We start from the raw sequence: 13,919 nt of genomic DNA, 5'->3' as shown, positions 1-13,919 counted from the left end.
TCTCCTCGCCCCATCGCCTCTCGCCAAACCAAGTCCATCCAACTTTCCCTCCCAGACTCCAGCAGGGGCGCCATCCCGGCGATCGACTGCGGCAGGAGCGACCCCCGGCCGCGGGACCCCAGAGCTTCACGCCCAGCGCGGGGCGCAGCGGACTCGCCCGCACCAGCGTCCGCCGCCTGCGCTCGCAGCCCGCGGTCCTCCTGCTCCGCCCGGCGCTCCCCGGCGCCCCGCGCCTTTGGCTTCTCCTCGTCTCTGGGCCCTAAGTCCCCGGACACCAAGCCATCTCAACTCTCACCGCGTCCGCCTCCGGGGCAGCTCCCCCAAACCCCGTCCCCTCCTTCGCACACGCCTCCGACCAGCCTCCCGATATCCGACACGACCTCCAGCGAGAAAGCCCAGGGGGGTCGTCCGAGTGCCCCCCGCCGCCGAGGGTCTCCGTCACCGCCAGGCGCCCTAATTCACGCTCATTCATATTCATTTTCATTCTTATTCTCTCTCTCCCTTCTTCTCTCTCCAAAGACTTCTAACCAGACAGGCCGATCCCTTTCAGGGGCACTCCTTTTCATTCATCCCCTCCCACCGCACACACGCACACACACGCGCGCGCACACACACACACACACACGCGCGCACACACACCCCCAGGCAGACAGCCCACTCCACTTTTCAGACGCCCACCGCCTCCATACTCCCCTCCCCTAAACAGACTTCCACCCACTCACCATCTGTAGCCTGCCGCCCGCCCGGCTCCCCCTCCCCAAGAAGCGCACCCGCACGGCGGGAGGCAGGGACCCCCGCCAGACGCGCGAGTCGTGCGCGCCGTACTGACCTCTGCCCGCCCGGGAAACTAACAAAGGCGGCGCGCGAGTGCAGACCCGACCGCGCCGAGCGGCGGCCGCGGGCGGGCGGGCCGGGGCCGGGGCCGGGCGGGCGAGCGCCGGGCGGGGGCCGCTCCGGAGCCGGGAGGCGGCGGCGCCGGAAGACGCGGATCTCCGGCCGCGCGCGCCGCTCGGACGCCGCCGGCACCATGGGCTGCTGCACTGGGCGCTGCTCGCTCATCTGCCTCTGCGCACTGCAGCTGGTGAGTGCCCCGCGCGCCCCAACCCTGACCGCTCCGGGTCCCCGGACCGGCCTCCCGGGTTTCCGCGGCGGATCCGCAGCTCCGGGCGCGGGGCGGGCAGGCCGAGCGCCCCCTTCGGCCCCCGCCCTGCCCGCCGCTCGGACTCGCACTGCCCTCCCGCCGCGGGCGCTCGCCGGGTCGCGCTTGCCCGGAGCGAGGGCGCGGTCTCCTTCGAGGTCCCGCGCGCGGGGGTTCACCGCGTCCCCGCAGGGCGTCGCCACGAGGTCCAGGGGCTGCTGCAGAGGCGCCGGCGGTGAGCGCTTTCCCCGCCCCTGGGCTGCACAACTGGTTTTAGCACCCTCCGCATCTTCGCCGAAGTTTCACAGGGGCTCGTGGGCTCTTTCTTCTTGGGATGTTTCCAGCAACGTTGGTTAATTAGACGGTGCCCGGTAATGGCCAGGTTCTGAAGACACAGGAGCAGCTCCAACTCTTAGTTAAGAGTGAAGCGGTCCTTACCTTCTGCAGGTGGAAGGGGTGGCGGGTGAGGAGTCTGGCTTGGGTCCCCAAGAAGGAGATCGGCTGTGTGTTTTTAAACAGAGCCTCTCACCCCATGGCCTTCCAATCTCGTTTTAGATTTTGTTGAAATGCTGCATGTTCGGGCAGCGACAGACTGACAGCTGTCTGTAGGGAGGGGACCGAGTGAAAGCCCCCGTCGGCGCGGTGGCTCGCGGGGGGAGGGGAAGAGGAGAGGAAAGGGGCTCGCAGTGTGGGGTGAATGCTTTTCTTAACAGAATTCCTCGTGGGACGCAGACTGGCCCTGTGGTCTGTTCCCGTTGTCACTTGAGGTCAAGGCCACCGACCTTTCGTGTCAGACTTTTGTGTGTGAGAGATGAATAGACAGTCCCTCTTATTACACTTAAGACAGACTCGGTAGATGCTCTGCCAAGCTTTCTTCAAAAGTGTTGTTTATTTTTTGAAGTCAAGAACATTAACTAGCATATTTTGACTAGCAAGAGGAAAACGCTTTTCAGTGAACTTTATTGAGTAATGTCAACCCTCGCAAGGCTCATTAACTGAGGGATAAAATAATGCCTTTCTTTAATAGTCCCGGTTCCCATGGATGTTTTAAAAGGTTTCACCTTTCCTTCGCCTCAGCGTTCCACTCTCCCATGAAAACCTCGCTTCAGATGTGCTCTTTATTGTTTACTTAATATGTACATAATTAATGTAGTTAGAGATTTGAAATCAGTGGCTACTTTTCTTTAAACCTCAGGGACGTTTCTTTCTATTCTGTTAAATAGGACATATTTTATAGCGTTTTCTTGAGAAAATAATTTAAAAATTTACTTGACCATGAATGTTTTCTTTAAACAAAGCAAAAAGCCAGAGGATAATTTACATTTTGGTTATTAGAAATGGGTATATCTTATAAATTGAGAAAACTGAATAAATTATTAGACAACTTTGAATATGCAAGACTGTAGACAGACATACTGGATTGTATTATCTATAATGGCATAATTCTTTCCTTTCTACATGGAAATAACTGTAAGGGTTGTTGATACAGCAGATTTCTCAGTACAATTATGATTTCCTCAGTGGATATTGTAATATTTGTGTGGATAATGCGCTCAGTGTTTCATCTCTCAGCCTATAATGCTTCTTCTTTCCACATACACCTCAGTTGATACAAATGCAACTTACTCTTCAAGCTTATCTCAAAATTCCACTTCATCTATGAAGTCTGTATACAAATATCTCTCATCACTAGACTGTAAGCAACCTGACCATAAGGATCAAACATTGTTTATCTTTGCAAGACCTTGGGGGAGCTCATATTAGGAGCTGAAACATGTTTGCTGAATTTATGATAGTAATTAACATTTGCAATTCATATAGGGTTTTTGCATAAACACTATTTTATTTTGTTCTTAAAATTGTCTTCTGAGGAAGGTTCCCGTTTCACTTGTTGATGGAGGAGGGTGCTACTCATAGAGTTCAACAACTTTTCCAAATCAATAGTTTTTGTATGGTAGATAGTGAGGTGATAGCAAACACTTAATGATTGGATCTCAAACAAAACATGTATTCATATATTACATTATTATGTAATATACTACACTTATGTATGAAAAGGATATATAACACTCATTTGACAAATCATTATCATGATCATCATTGTCAATCATTATGAGATATGTATCACTCTTAGTTGTAAATTCTGTATAACCAGTTAATTCTGGCAGAATCCTTTTGTTGAATTCAATGAACTCTTGGTTCTGTAGTTCTGACATGAATGCTGGTTAATATTTTTATTTACTTTGAGGAGTAGTAGGAAAGCGAAACAAGAAAGTTAGTATTGGAACTTCACTCTATCGATGACACAATTATGGTTTGCAACCTTGGGGACTTGACATTGGTGAAATTCAAGACTGGCCCCCTGTCACTGAGGACAGAGAGGCTGAAGAAAGAGGTGGACCACTCTAGGTTGGCAGGCAGCAGGTTCAGTAAGCCAGGGCACTTACCTACCAGGCCTAGGTGGCTGCAAAACGATAGATTTCCGTACTTTTCTTAAAAGCTCATATTGAGGCCTTAATGGGGTTCAGTCACATATACCGTCCAGATGGTCTCAACAACACATGCTTTCTCAAGGCTGCGTCCTTGAAACGGCTGTCACTGTGAAAACAGTGGGCTGAATGTGCATTCCAAGGACAGGATAGGGTGGGGAGCCTCTGACTGCCCTGGTCCAGCCCAAGGGTCAACCAGAGGTCACGTCCTCTAGATGACCTTCTCTGATACCTGAGCAGGTTCTTTAATTGATTAAGTTTTCAAATACTGGAGCATTGTTTCTTCAATTTTTTTCCTGTGCCATTGCTAATGGCATGATGCATTATTAGAGAAAAATTCTGCATTGCTTTCTTAAGTCTAGACAATCGACAAAACAATGTTACACCCAGATTTTAGTCTATTTCTTTGGTGTAAACACTCCCACCTTGGCCAATTTGAAGTATGCCATTGCATAATATTTCCATCATAAACAATGATAAAATAGGCATAAACAATCTCAAAAGCGTTGAGAAAGTACAACAGTGAAATAATTAGGAAGGAGTGTGTTTTAAATATTTAGTACCTCTGTTTTTAATATGATTTATTTTAATGTAAGATTATAATATTTAATTTTAATAATGAATATGTTTCTCACCTGGTTTACAAAATTCTAAAAAATTAACTCTCTGAGCCCGTTCCAGCGTTACCACTGAGTTGGGCGCCCAGATCTAGTGTCCTTTCCCTTGAAACCAACTGTCTTTTTTTTTTTTTCCCCTTTCGTGTTTTTTTCTGCTCCCACCAACTGTTGGAAGATGGAGATTATGGAGCAGTAAATAAGTTTGAGTGTTGAGAGGGGAATGGCGTTCACAGAACACATTTACTGAGGAGAATCTACGTGCTGATGATTAGGCGTGTCTGTGCAGATCATGAAAAGACAGCACATTAGCTCCTTCTCAAAGTTAAAGAAACAAACGAAAGGTTTTTTATCATCTCATTCACATTTCATCCAAACCACCCTCCAGAGTGAGACGTCAGGTTGGCAAGTATAATTGGAGACAAACGATCATTTTGAGGATAGTGTATTTGGATGAGCTTTGGTTTGCAAAATCTCAGTCTTCTTTCTCTTTCCTTCATCTACTGGTCTGGCCATCTCCCATCACTACTTTCTCTCCATGCTTCTAAGCAAATTCGTGTGTTCACCCCAGACTTTACATTCATGTGTGTAATTCTGCTAGATGAATTTAGAGGGAAAGCGAAAAGCATGAATGCATGCCCAAAGAAAACTGTGCGAAGTAAATCGTTTTTGAAAAAACGATTCGTAACAGAGTCATCAAGTCATCTAAGAACTTTTAAATATATTTTTTTGTAAGGATACTTCTGGTTTTGCTTGTTTTAGAATAATGTATATTGTACATATGTATACTCTAGTAAAAAAAGAAACACCTGATCATATGCTTTTAGTAAATTAGCTTTCATTGCCACATTTAAACGTCTTAATGCCATGCTTCAAGGTTTAAAATTTACAGTACATGCCATTTCAGAGTCATTTTCTTATAGTAGCCTCAGTGAAGTGTTGAACTAAGGTTCACAGATTGTTCCCACAGAAATTTAGACATCTTCTCGACATCACAGAGGTCAGAGTCTAAGACACATTCAACAGATTTTGTCCCTGGATATTGTTTTTACCAGGGAGATTTATTTAATCTTGTTTCACTTCATGGAAAGGTGACAGCCATGTTCCTATTAGACTTAGAAACTAGTGCAACAAAATTGAAAACTTTCGCTTTACATTCCACAGTAAAAGAAATCTTTAAAAGTTATAGAAAGCAAGCAGTTTTTAACACATAGGTGGGCTGTTTGTTTTTATTTGAGAGAATATCATCTCAAATTAAAAACTAGTAATTTTTTTTTATCGTGGTGAAAATCAGCTTCCTCTTTATACCGTGTTCAAACCATCTTGTGACCACTTGTGACAGTGTAATGCTGAGATCAAGTGTCGGGAGATTCTGAACGTTGGTGGTATAGTTGCAGTAACATGCTTTTAATCTAAGTTTTACGAAATGTACTACTCGCCTGTCATAGATATTTGGCAATTGATGCAGATATACTATATAGATATACTAATATTCTTGCTTGAACAGGTTTTTAATAGCTCTTTCTTTTCTCCTATGCAGTATAATTATTAATCATTTAGTTTCCATTCTTTTTCTATATTTAAACACTCTAGATCATCTCATGAAACTTAGAAAAGGTTAGTAAACTTAAAATTATGGCTAATAATGAGACTTCCATTATAACACGATTGGTATTGAAATCATTGCAATATTTTGCACTAGCCAATTTTCTACAAATCCAGATCCATTTATATCTCTCTTGTTATTTAGGTGTACATTCAGAGTATTGAATTTGTCTAAGCCATATTGCATTTTTATGGTCTTGTTATAGGTTGAATTGTGTCCCTACCTCCAAATTCTTATGAAGTCCTAACCCCTAATAACTCTGCATCTGGCCTTGTTTGAAAAAAGGGTCATTGCAGATGTAATTAGTTAAAATGAGGTCATATTGGAGTAGAGTGGGCCCCCAATCCACTATGACTGATGTCCTTATGTAAAGGGACAGTTTGTATACAGGCTCGCACACAGGGAGAAAACCATATGAAACAAAGGCAGAGATCAGGGCAATGCTTTTACAAGCCAAGGAAAGCCAAAGATTGCCAGAAAAATCACCAGAAGCTATGTGAGACATGGGGCAGGTTCCCTCCCCCAGCCCTCAGAGGGATCCAACCCCACCCAACACCTTGGTATTAGACTTCCGGCCCCCAGGGCCATGAGATGATACATTTCTGTGGTTTAAGCTACTCAGTTTGTGGTACTTCATTATGGTAGCCCTAGCAAACTAATACAGAGTCTTTGATTTTGTATTTTTATAGGCTTTTAATTGTGTTTCTTTGTGTTTATCTCGTTGTGTACGTGCTGTCTCTTTTACTGGGTTTTAAGTCCACAAAGGACTAAAACTTTGATTTTCTCACAGAATCTTCCACGATACTCTGCAAAGGGTGAGCACTCAGGGACTATTTGGAGAATAAATTAACGCATAAACAAATAGCTAAACTTTATTGATTGTTTTTATGCGCCAAGCATTTTTTTCTAGGTATTTTATGTCTATGAAATCATGTAGCCCTCACAATCACTCATTTTAGAGATTCAGAAATTGAGAAAAGAAGAGTTTAAAAAACATGCCCCAAAACATACAGCTAGGACCTGATGGAACTGGGGTTCAGATTTGAGTCTGTACCCCCTTTAATGGAATATATGCTCCCTATACTTGAAAGAATCAACAAATATTTGTAGAGTCCCTGAGCACTGGGTGTACAGGTGTGAGCTGTTCAGATGCAGCTCTGCTCTCATGCAGTTTATGTGTGAGGGCAGAAAGGCTGTCAATAAATATGTAAACACGGATTACCTACTTGCAAGGGCTGTTAAGTGCCATTAAGGAGATGAAAAGTGTAATATCTTTAGAGAAGTAGGGGGATATTCTTTGATGTGGTGGTCAGGAAGAGTTCCCAGAAACCGGAAGCCAAGTCTGAAAGGATGACCAGAGGTCAGTCATGCAAAAAGAGGGGAACCATTCCAAGCAGAGAAAACCAAATGTGCAAAGCCTCCGATTTGGAAGAGTATGGTATGTTCTAGATGTGGCAGGAGTCTGGTGCGGCTAGGGTGCAGTCAGAGAGAGCGTCCACGTAATGGGAGAGCATTGGGCGCATGTGCTGGCACCGGATTTCATTTAAAGAGCCGTGTGTATCCACTGGAGCATTTTAAACAGAGTCATGGTATCGTCTGACTTGTATTTCAAAGTACTGTCTTTGCTGAGTAGAGAACAGATTAGGCATGAACAAGAGAGGAAATGGGAGACAGGATGCTCTTCTGTTAATCTAAACAAGAGATGATGCGAATCAGACATTTGTAGTAACAACAGATACGGGAAAGGATGGACTTGGGATCTGATTTAGGGGTGGAAAGCCTAGAGCTCGCTGAGGGGTCAACTTGTACATCTTGTGCAACTGAACGTAATTGTGGTGCTTTTTACTGAAAGCTGGAAAATTGAGTGCAGTGGGCGTGGAGATGGAGCAGGGGTGTTTTTTTGGTGTGTAAGGGTGCTGTTTTAGATGCTTTTAGATTCTGATACCTGAGGCCAAGTGTCAGATATAAGAGCTTGGAACTCAGAGGACAAGCTTGGACTGAATATTCAGAACTGGGAATCATGAGCAATACAGGCATCTCAAGCCCTGGATGAGATCGCCTCGAGAGTGTCAAGATAGGTAGATGAGAACAGCGCTGAAAACAGGACTCAACATTTTGAATGTCGATTTTAGGGAGACTCTTTGGCAAATATTTGATCAGGTTAAAGTGGACTTTCTTTCTTAGGTGCATCACAGATTCATGCTTTTAACCCCCATCAACACTAATTGGTGTTAATGTGTGTGAATCGTCATGCATTTATAACGTTAGACTAATGGATAATACTTTGTCAGCGATTAGTTTTCAAAATGCCAGTTAAACGGTAGTGCAAGCAATGACACATAACGCAAGCTACCCAATTTACATTTTTGATTTGACATGTTTTGTAAAGATACCAAAATAAAATGGGAGATAGCCTTGAATGTCTTTTAATGGAACATTCTTATCTTAGGTTTGGGGTAGAGTATTAGAGAACAGATATTTTAACATGGGCATAGTTAAAAAAAATCTAGTGAAAGCATTGAGTCTTACTTGATGACATAAGTTAGGGAAAGTGAAGCCCTTGAACTAGTTGGTTGCTGGTAAGAGAATCACCAGTTTCTTCTTTGGGAAGAAAACATCTATCTATGGGGAAAGGGATGAGGGTGAAGGCTGGAGGGCATCAGGGACTGGCAAGCACTGTGCTTGAGAGAATTAGATGGTCCACCATTCAGGGAAGCTGGGGCAAGATCATGGCAATGTTAATGATCTTGTTCTTTTTTTTTTTCCTAGTTTTTTTTTTTTTTTTTTTGTATTTTCTACTCTAGAATGGCTTTCCTGATTAATTGTATTCCTGAATTATTAAGTAGAATTAAATGTTTGAATTTCTTCACTACTTCCAGAGGTACTTGCATAATGAATTGTTTCGTACAGACGCCCAGTTCCTTTATTAATAAAAAATATTGGAACAGGATTTTAGCTATCAGATTCTCGTAAGAGACATGAGCTCAGTGGATGTGATGATGATAAGTCGTAAATATATTTCTGACAGTTTCTCTCCATTCCAGTAATTAGAGACATGGCCATACTTTGGTATTGATTAATATGTAGTATAATAAGTGCTTGTATTTGGGAAGCCCCAGGCTATAAAGGTTGACTGATTAATTTAGTTAAATAAGGTACGAAGAGGAATACTCTACACTCAGGCTATGTTTTCTGTACTGATAACTAGCTATAACAGATCATAATGAAGATCATGGGAAATATAAATTCTCATTGACGTCAATTCTTTGTCAGTTTGTATTTAAAATATAAATTCTTGATGAGGGAATTACAATTTATGAAAGGTAATGTAGCTCAGATTTGAGGGGTCCTCAAGAATTATATAGAACCGTCGTTAGCACCACAGCAGGACTGTGCGTGAATCTTCAGTACCAAAGACTATCCTGTTGATTCCTAAATATCTCTGAAAATGGAGATTTTTTACTGTTAGCGAAGTCCCTCTTGTATTTAAATCAAATTTCTCACGTTTCGATTTCTATTCTTGAGGTACTAGAGCCGGCTTGCAGCATCTGGGGAGAGGTCACGGTTATATTCCCAGAAATTCTGTGAGCCAGTTGTTAAACACGGCCTTTATTAAAAAATAGTTGTGTACATTTTAAATTATGTTAAAAACAAAGGTAATAAATATCTCAAACGCAACCCTTTCTAATTGTTTTTACCCTGTTACTTATGCTCCAGGGGTCATTTCGCAATCTACTGTATCTGTATGGTAGAAACGCCATATGACAGTGTGCGGTTGAGCATCTCTTCCCATCAGCTCTGCGCCTAACGACGTCAGCTCTGCATTGGTAGCTAAAACTCTGTTACGGTGGAGGTATTGACGTCATGAAAATACACAAACACCACGTATCAGGTCCTCCTCCCACCCCTCAGAGCCAGTTATTACATATTTACCAGCATTTCATTTTTATTTTCGAAATTCCATTGTTAACTCCTTTTACACACTAGCTTTAAGATCTCCCTAAACCTTGTAGTTCACTACAAGGTTTGTGAGTAAATGGTCCAGAATCGGTAATGGTTCACAGGTTTCACTTTCAGATGACTGACTAGATTCTAGAATCCCTCACTCGGAGGGAAAGTCATTTCTGCCTAATGGGTGTTGATTGATTCCCACGAGTGACGGAGGGCTTCCAGCAAGGCCCAGCTCCTGCACCTGTCTACATTATTGGTCCTAATTAGCTCCTTCCACAGGGATGCTAAGTAATCGATGGTAAAAAGATGAAAACACCTTAAATCACGTCTGGTTCTTCCCGGCTTCCCTGCTTCAATTTTGCGTTGTCTCCACATTGAAATACTAAATATTCGACCTTGAAGGAGGCTGTGAGAAAGTGATTTACTTGAGAACACACTAAAAGATACTTGGCTTGTAAAATGTATTTTCTGAATTTTAAAACGTAATCATTTGTTACAATACGCAATAAAATCCTATAGCACCTCGGTTGCTTTGTTTCATTCCTATAACATCTCCACGAAGCAGATATTAATATAATCCCGTTTATAGAGGAGAAAACTGAAATGTGGAGAAATCAAGCAGTATACTTAAATCTGTGTTATGATATGACTTAAGCCATTGGAAATGGAGAAATATAGATTAACAGAATTTTGTGTGTTACCTGACAACTGGATTAAAAGAGTTGTTTCTCTGAACTCAGGCCAAACCAGTTGGAAAGAGTAATTATTAAGCAAGCAATTTCTCTATGTAAAATATAATTTGTAAATTATGATCCAGGTAACTTGAGTAATAAGAAGGGATATTGCAACTCTTGAAACAGCTCTTTCCCTTCCATTTCTATTAGTAGAAGATAGCTTTCTTCACGATTAAGATCTCTCAGGAAGCACCCCAATTTTCACCCTGAAACAAAAGAATGAAATGCAAGCATTCTGCAGACCAAATATTCTGCAATTTTTCCATGCTCTAATTTCTTCAACGGATGAACCACTTCTGACAGTGCTTTTACTGTCCAGATACAATCTTCTAATACCACGGGGACCTCTGCTCACAAGTATCCGCTCTCTGCATAAAAGTTTAAGCCTCAAATTCTCTTTGCTCCCTGTTGGGAAACTCTACCTTGGCCTTGGAGTGTATGATTGTTCAAGTTCTGAGTGTTGTGCCTACACCATTGACTGAGCATCTTAAATGCAGGGCCAATTACAGGAAAGCATTAGATGAAGCAAGCCACTGAACCATTAGGAAGCCTGCAAAAATCCTCTACCAGTCTTCTCTTCTGAAAGAGAGCTGTGGTTGGAAATACACGGACGGAGTCCTTGGGAATCTGTCCATCACACCTGGTTCTCTTGAAGCATTTCACGAGTAGGAGACCTAACGTTTTGAAACATTTCACAGACTGCATCAAACAGGGGAACATTGGTCATGTATTATTAATGTTTGTTTGACTAGAGTCTTTGTACCTACTTTTAAAAAAAGATAAAAAGGAGCAGGCGGAATTAATTTTATTAATCTATCTTCATTAACCCAATGTATTTATTTTTTTATTTATTTACTTTTTATTAAAATTATTGGGGATACATTGGTTAATAAAATCATATGTTTCAAGTGTACAGCTCAGTAATACATCATATGTATAGTCATTGTTTATTCACCATTCAAAGTTAAATTTCCTCTGTCACCATGTAATTGACCCCCTTTACCTCCGTCTACCTCCTCACTTCCCATCTTCCCCCGGTAACTGCTAATCTGCTCTCTTGTTCGTGAGTCTCTGTTTGTCATGTTTGTTTTCTGCTTTCAGTTACTGCCATTTGCGACAATGTGGATGGATCTTGAGATTATCGTGCTAAGTGAAAAAAGTCAGAAAAAGTTGAGAACCATGTGATTTCACTTACATGTGGACTATATATACGTTTTAATACCCACTACTGATGCTTTTATTGGAAGGCAGGTATTTGAGGAGTTTCACTTAAGACAGGAAGTGGCTCAGTTTTCCTTCACTACAGCACAAAGCACAGACTTGATTTTTCATAGTATGTTTTTCCTGATTGATGACAAACTGGTTTTGTAGTTGAAAAAAATGTGCATGGATTCTAATTTGAGATGCTTAATTTTTGTCCCATTATATTGAGGAAATAACATTTCCATATTTTAAAAGACCATATCGGAGCCAAAGAGATGATTATATTTGAACATACTTTCAGATCTAAACTTTACATTTTTAAATATTTTGAATCATTATAAAATTTAATTTTTAAATATTCAAAATGAAAAGTTTTAAATGTCCTTAGGAGAATGGCACTTAAAGCTCTTTTTATAAATAGAAATACACTTCTATAGTCAATATGTATCTTGCATTATATTTAATTAAGAGGTAATCTGAAATTTAGATTTGGGGCAGGCATCACCTGCAATGGCCATGTGCTCTCCATGATCCAAAATGAAGGAAAAGCAGTGGAGAACCATTATCCCAGGGGCATCAGAATTATCCTGATGGATTATTAACTGCTGTGTAGCCACAATTTTTTTTTGAGGTGCTCTTGTGAATACTGGAGGCTGACCTTATAGTGGCGAATCACACCTAGAAGGTACGCTTAGCGCTATAAGAGCAACATTTCATGTGATGTAACTTAACCCAGGACAGCAACAGAAAGTCAGGTGACGTTAGAAATAGATGGTCCTAAACATGAGTAAAAAGGCAGTACAGGAAATGATGGCAACCTTTATAAGCTTCATTTATAAGCCGAAGGAAGAAAATCATTGACCATTTCTGAGAGATTCGGATACCTAGAATTATTTTCATCTATTACATTCAAGTCTAAGGGAAATGGTGTTTGGGTAGGATTAAACTACGGATTCATGTGTAAACTACATTATGTGCAATGATAACAATTTGCAAGAAAGTCCTGGAGATAAAGATATTGAACAGTAATAAAGCACAGACAAAAGATGAATCACCAATGTCACATTCTTTAAGCAGCAAATATCGGAATACATAAATATAAGCATGATATGTAGCAATCCACTCTTGTCAGCATTGATTAGATATGTTGAAATAAAGGAATATGATAGTTTCATTTTTCTCATAGGGAAGTACTTTGTGAAATGTACAATCAGATTTAAAAGAAATGCTAATTTGGAAATAACCCAGAAAGAAAAATCTAGGAATTCAGATTATTTAGCCTTAGTGGGTGATTATTAGTATCACAAAGAATTATCTCAGAACGTTGAAAGGAAAATGTCCTTCCCCACGCCTGACCCCATGTCTTCATGCCTGGAACCACTGTCGTACTCTGCAAGTTCTGACCCACCCGTTACTGAGTCGATACTGGTGGTCAGTAGAGAACAGGTATCGTTATCTTCAGTTCTTCAGTTGGTCGCTGTTAAGACTTTCAGTCATATACTTAAACCGGTTTTCTTCTCCAAAACAAAGAGAATTAAAGACAATGATGGCTTACTAGAGAAACTTGGACACCTTACAAAAGTCCCTTGTTACTCCTTACGCCCTTGGTTCCCATGCTTTCTTGGTGGTTCCCAAGGTCTGACAACTGCTAAACTCATAATTCTATCTGGTTTTTCGAGTGGGCCTAAGATGCAATTGACATTGACTTGGTACCATACTTAACTTCATCTGTTCCTTGTGCTGCCTGTATCAGTCTCTTACTAATGGGAAAGATGGGGATGCTGAGATTAACAGACTGATTTACATTATAGAGCACCTTTACCCTGCAAACCCCAGCTGGAGGGTCTGTTTAGCTGTCCATTGTGATGGTAAACTTGCAACATAAAAGTGCTGTGCCCCTGCTCCTGTGATCACCATCTGCCTTGTCACACCATTAATTCTCTCCTCGGTTATATTTTTGTGAGTGTGACACTCTTATGGAGACTCTCAAAAGCCACCTGGAAGAGCGTGTTTTATGATCTGGCCTTTTCCACCCGTACGGCTGAGAAAGGAGCTGTGTGACATTCCCAACACGGCCATTTCCTTGACATAAGAGAATAGTGATATCAGAAACCCGCACCTTATGGCAGCACGTGGTGGATGAAGCAGGTGCATAAAAGGTGTCATTACAGAAAATGAGTTTGG

General features: G+C 41.9%; 1 protein-coding gene across 2 annotated transcripts in view; it reads left to right on the top strand.

Moving 5' to 3' along the window:
• The first annotated feature begins 802 nt into the window (after positions 1-802).
• Positions 803-13,919, top strand: part of NKAIN3 (sodium/potassium transporting ATPase interacting 3) — a 463,387-nt gene continuing 450,270 nt past the window's right edge. For both annotated transcript variants that reach the window (XM_016165875.2, XM_016165874.2), the window contains exon 1: positions 803-1,081. In XM_016165875.2, coding sequence (XP_016021361.1) covers positions 1,028-1,081 — 54 coding nt within the window. In that variant the 5' untranslated portion in view covers positions 803-1,027. The remainder of the gene's footprint in view (positions 1,082-13,919) is intronic.

The sequence above is a fragment of the Rousettus aegyptiacus genome, unplaced genomic scaffold (assembly GCF_014176215.1).
Source record: "Rousettus aegyptiacus isolate mRouAeg1 unplaced genomic scaffold, mRouAeg1.p scaffold_m13_p_15, whole genome shotgun sequence".
Classification (NCBI taxonomy): Eukaryota; Metazoa; Chordata; class Mammalia; order Chiroptera; family Pteropodidae; genus Rousettus; species Rousettus aegyptiacus.
Note: the sequence above shows the minus strand (reverse complement) of the source record. Positions and strands in the feature narration are given on the sequence as shown.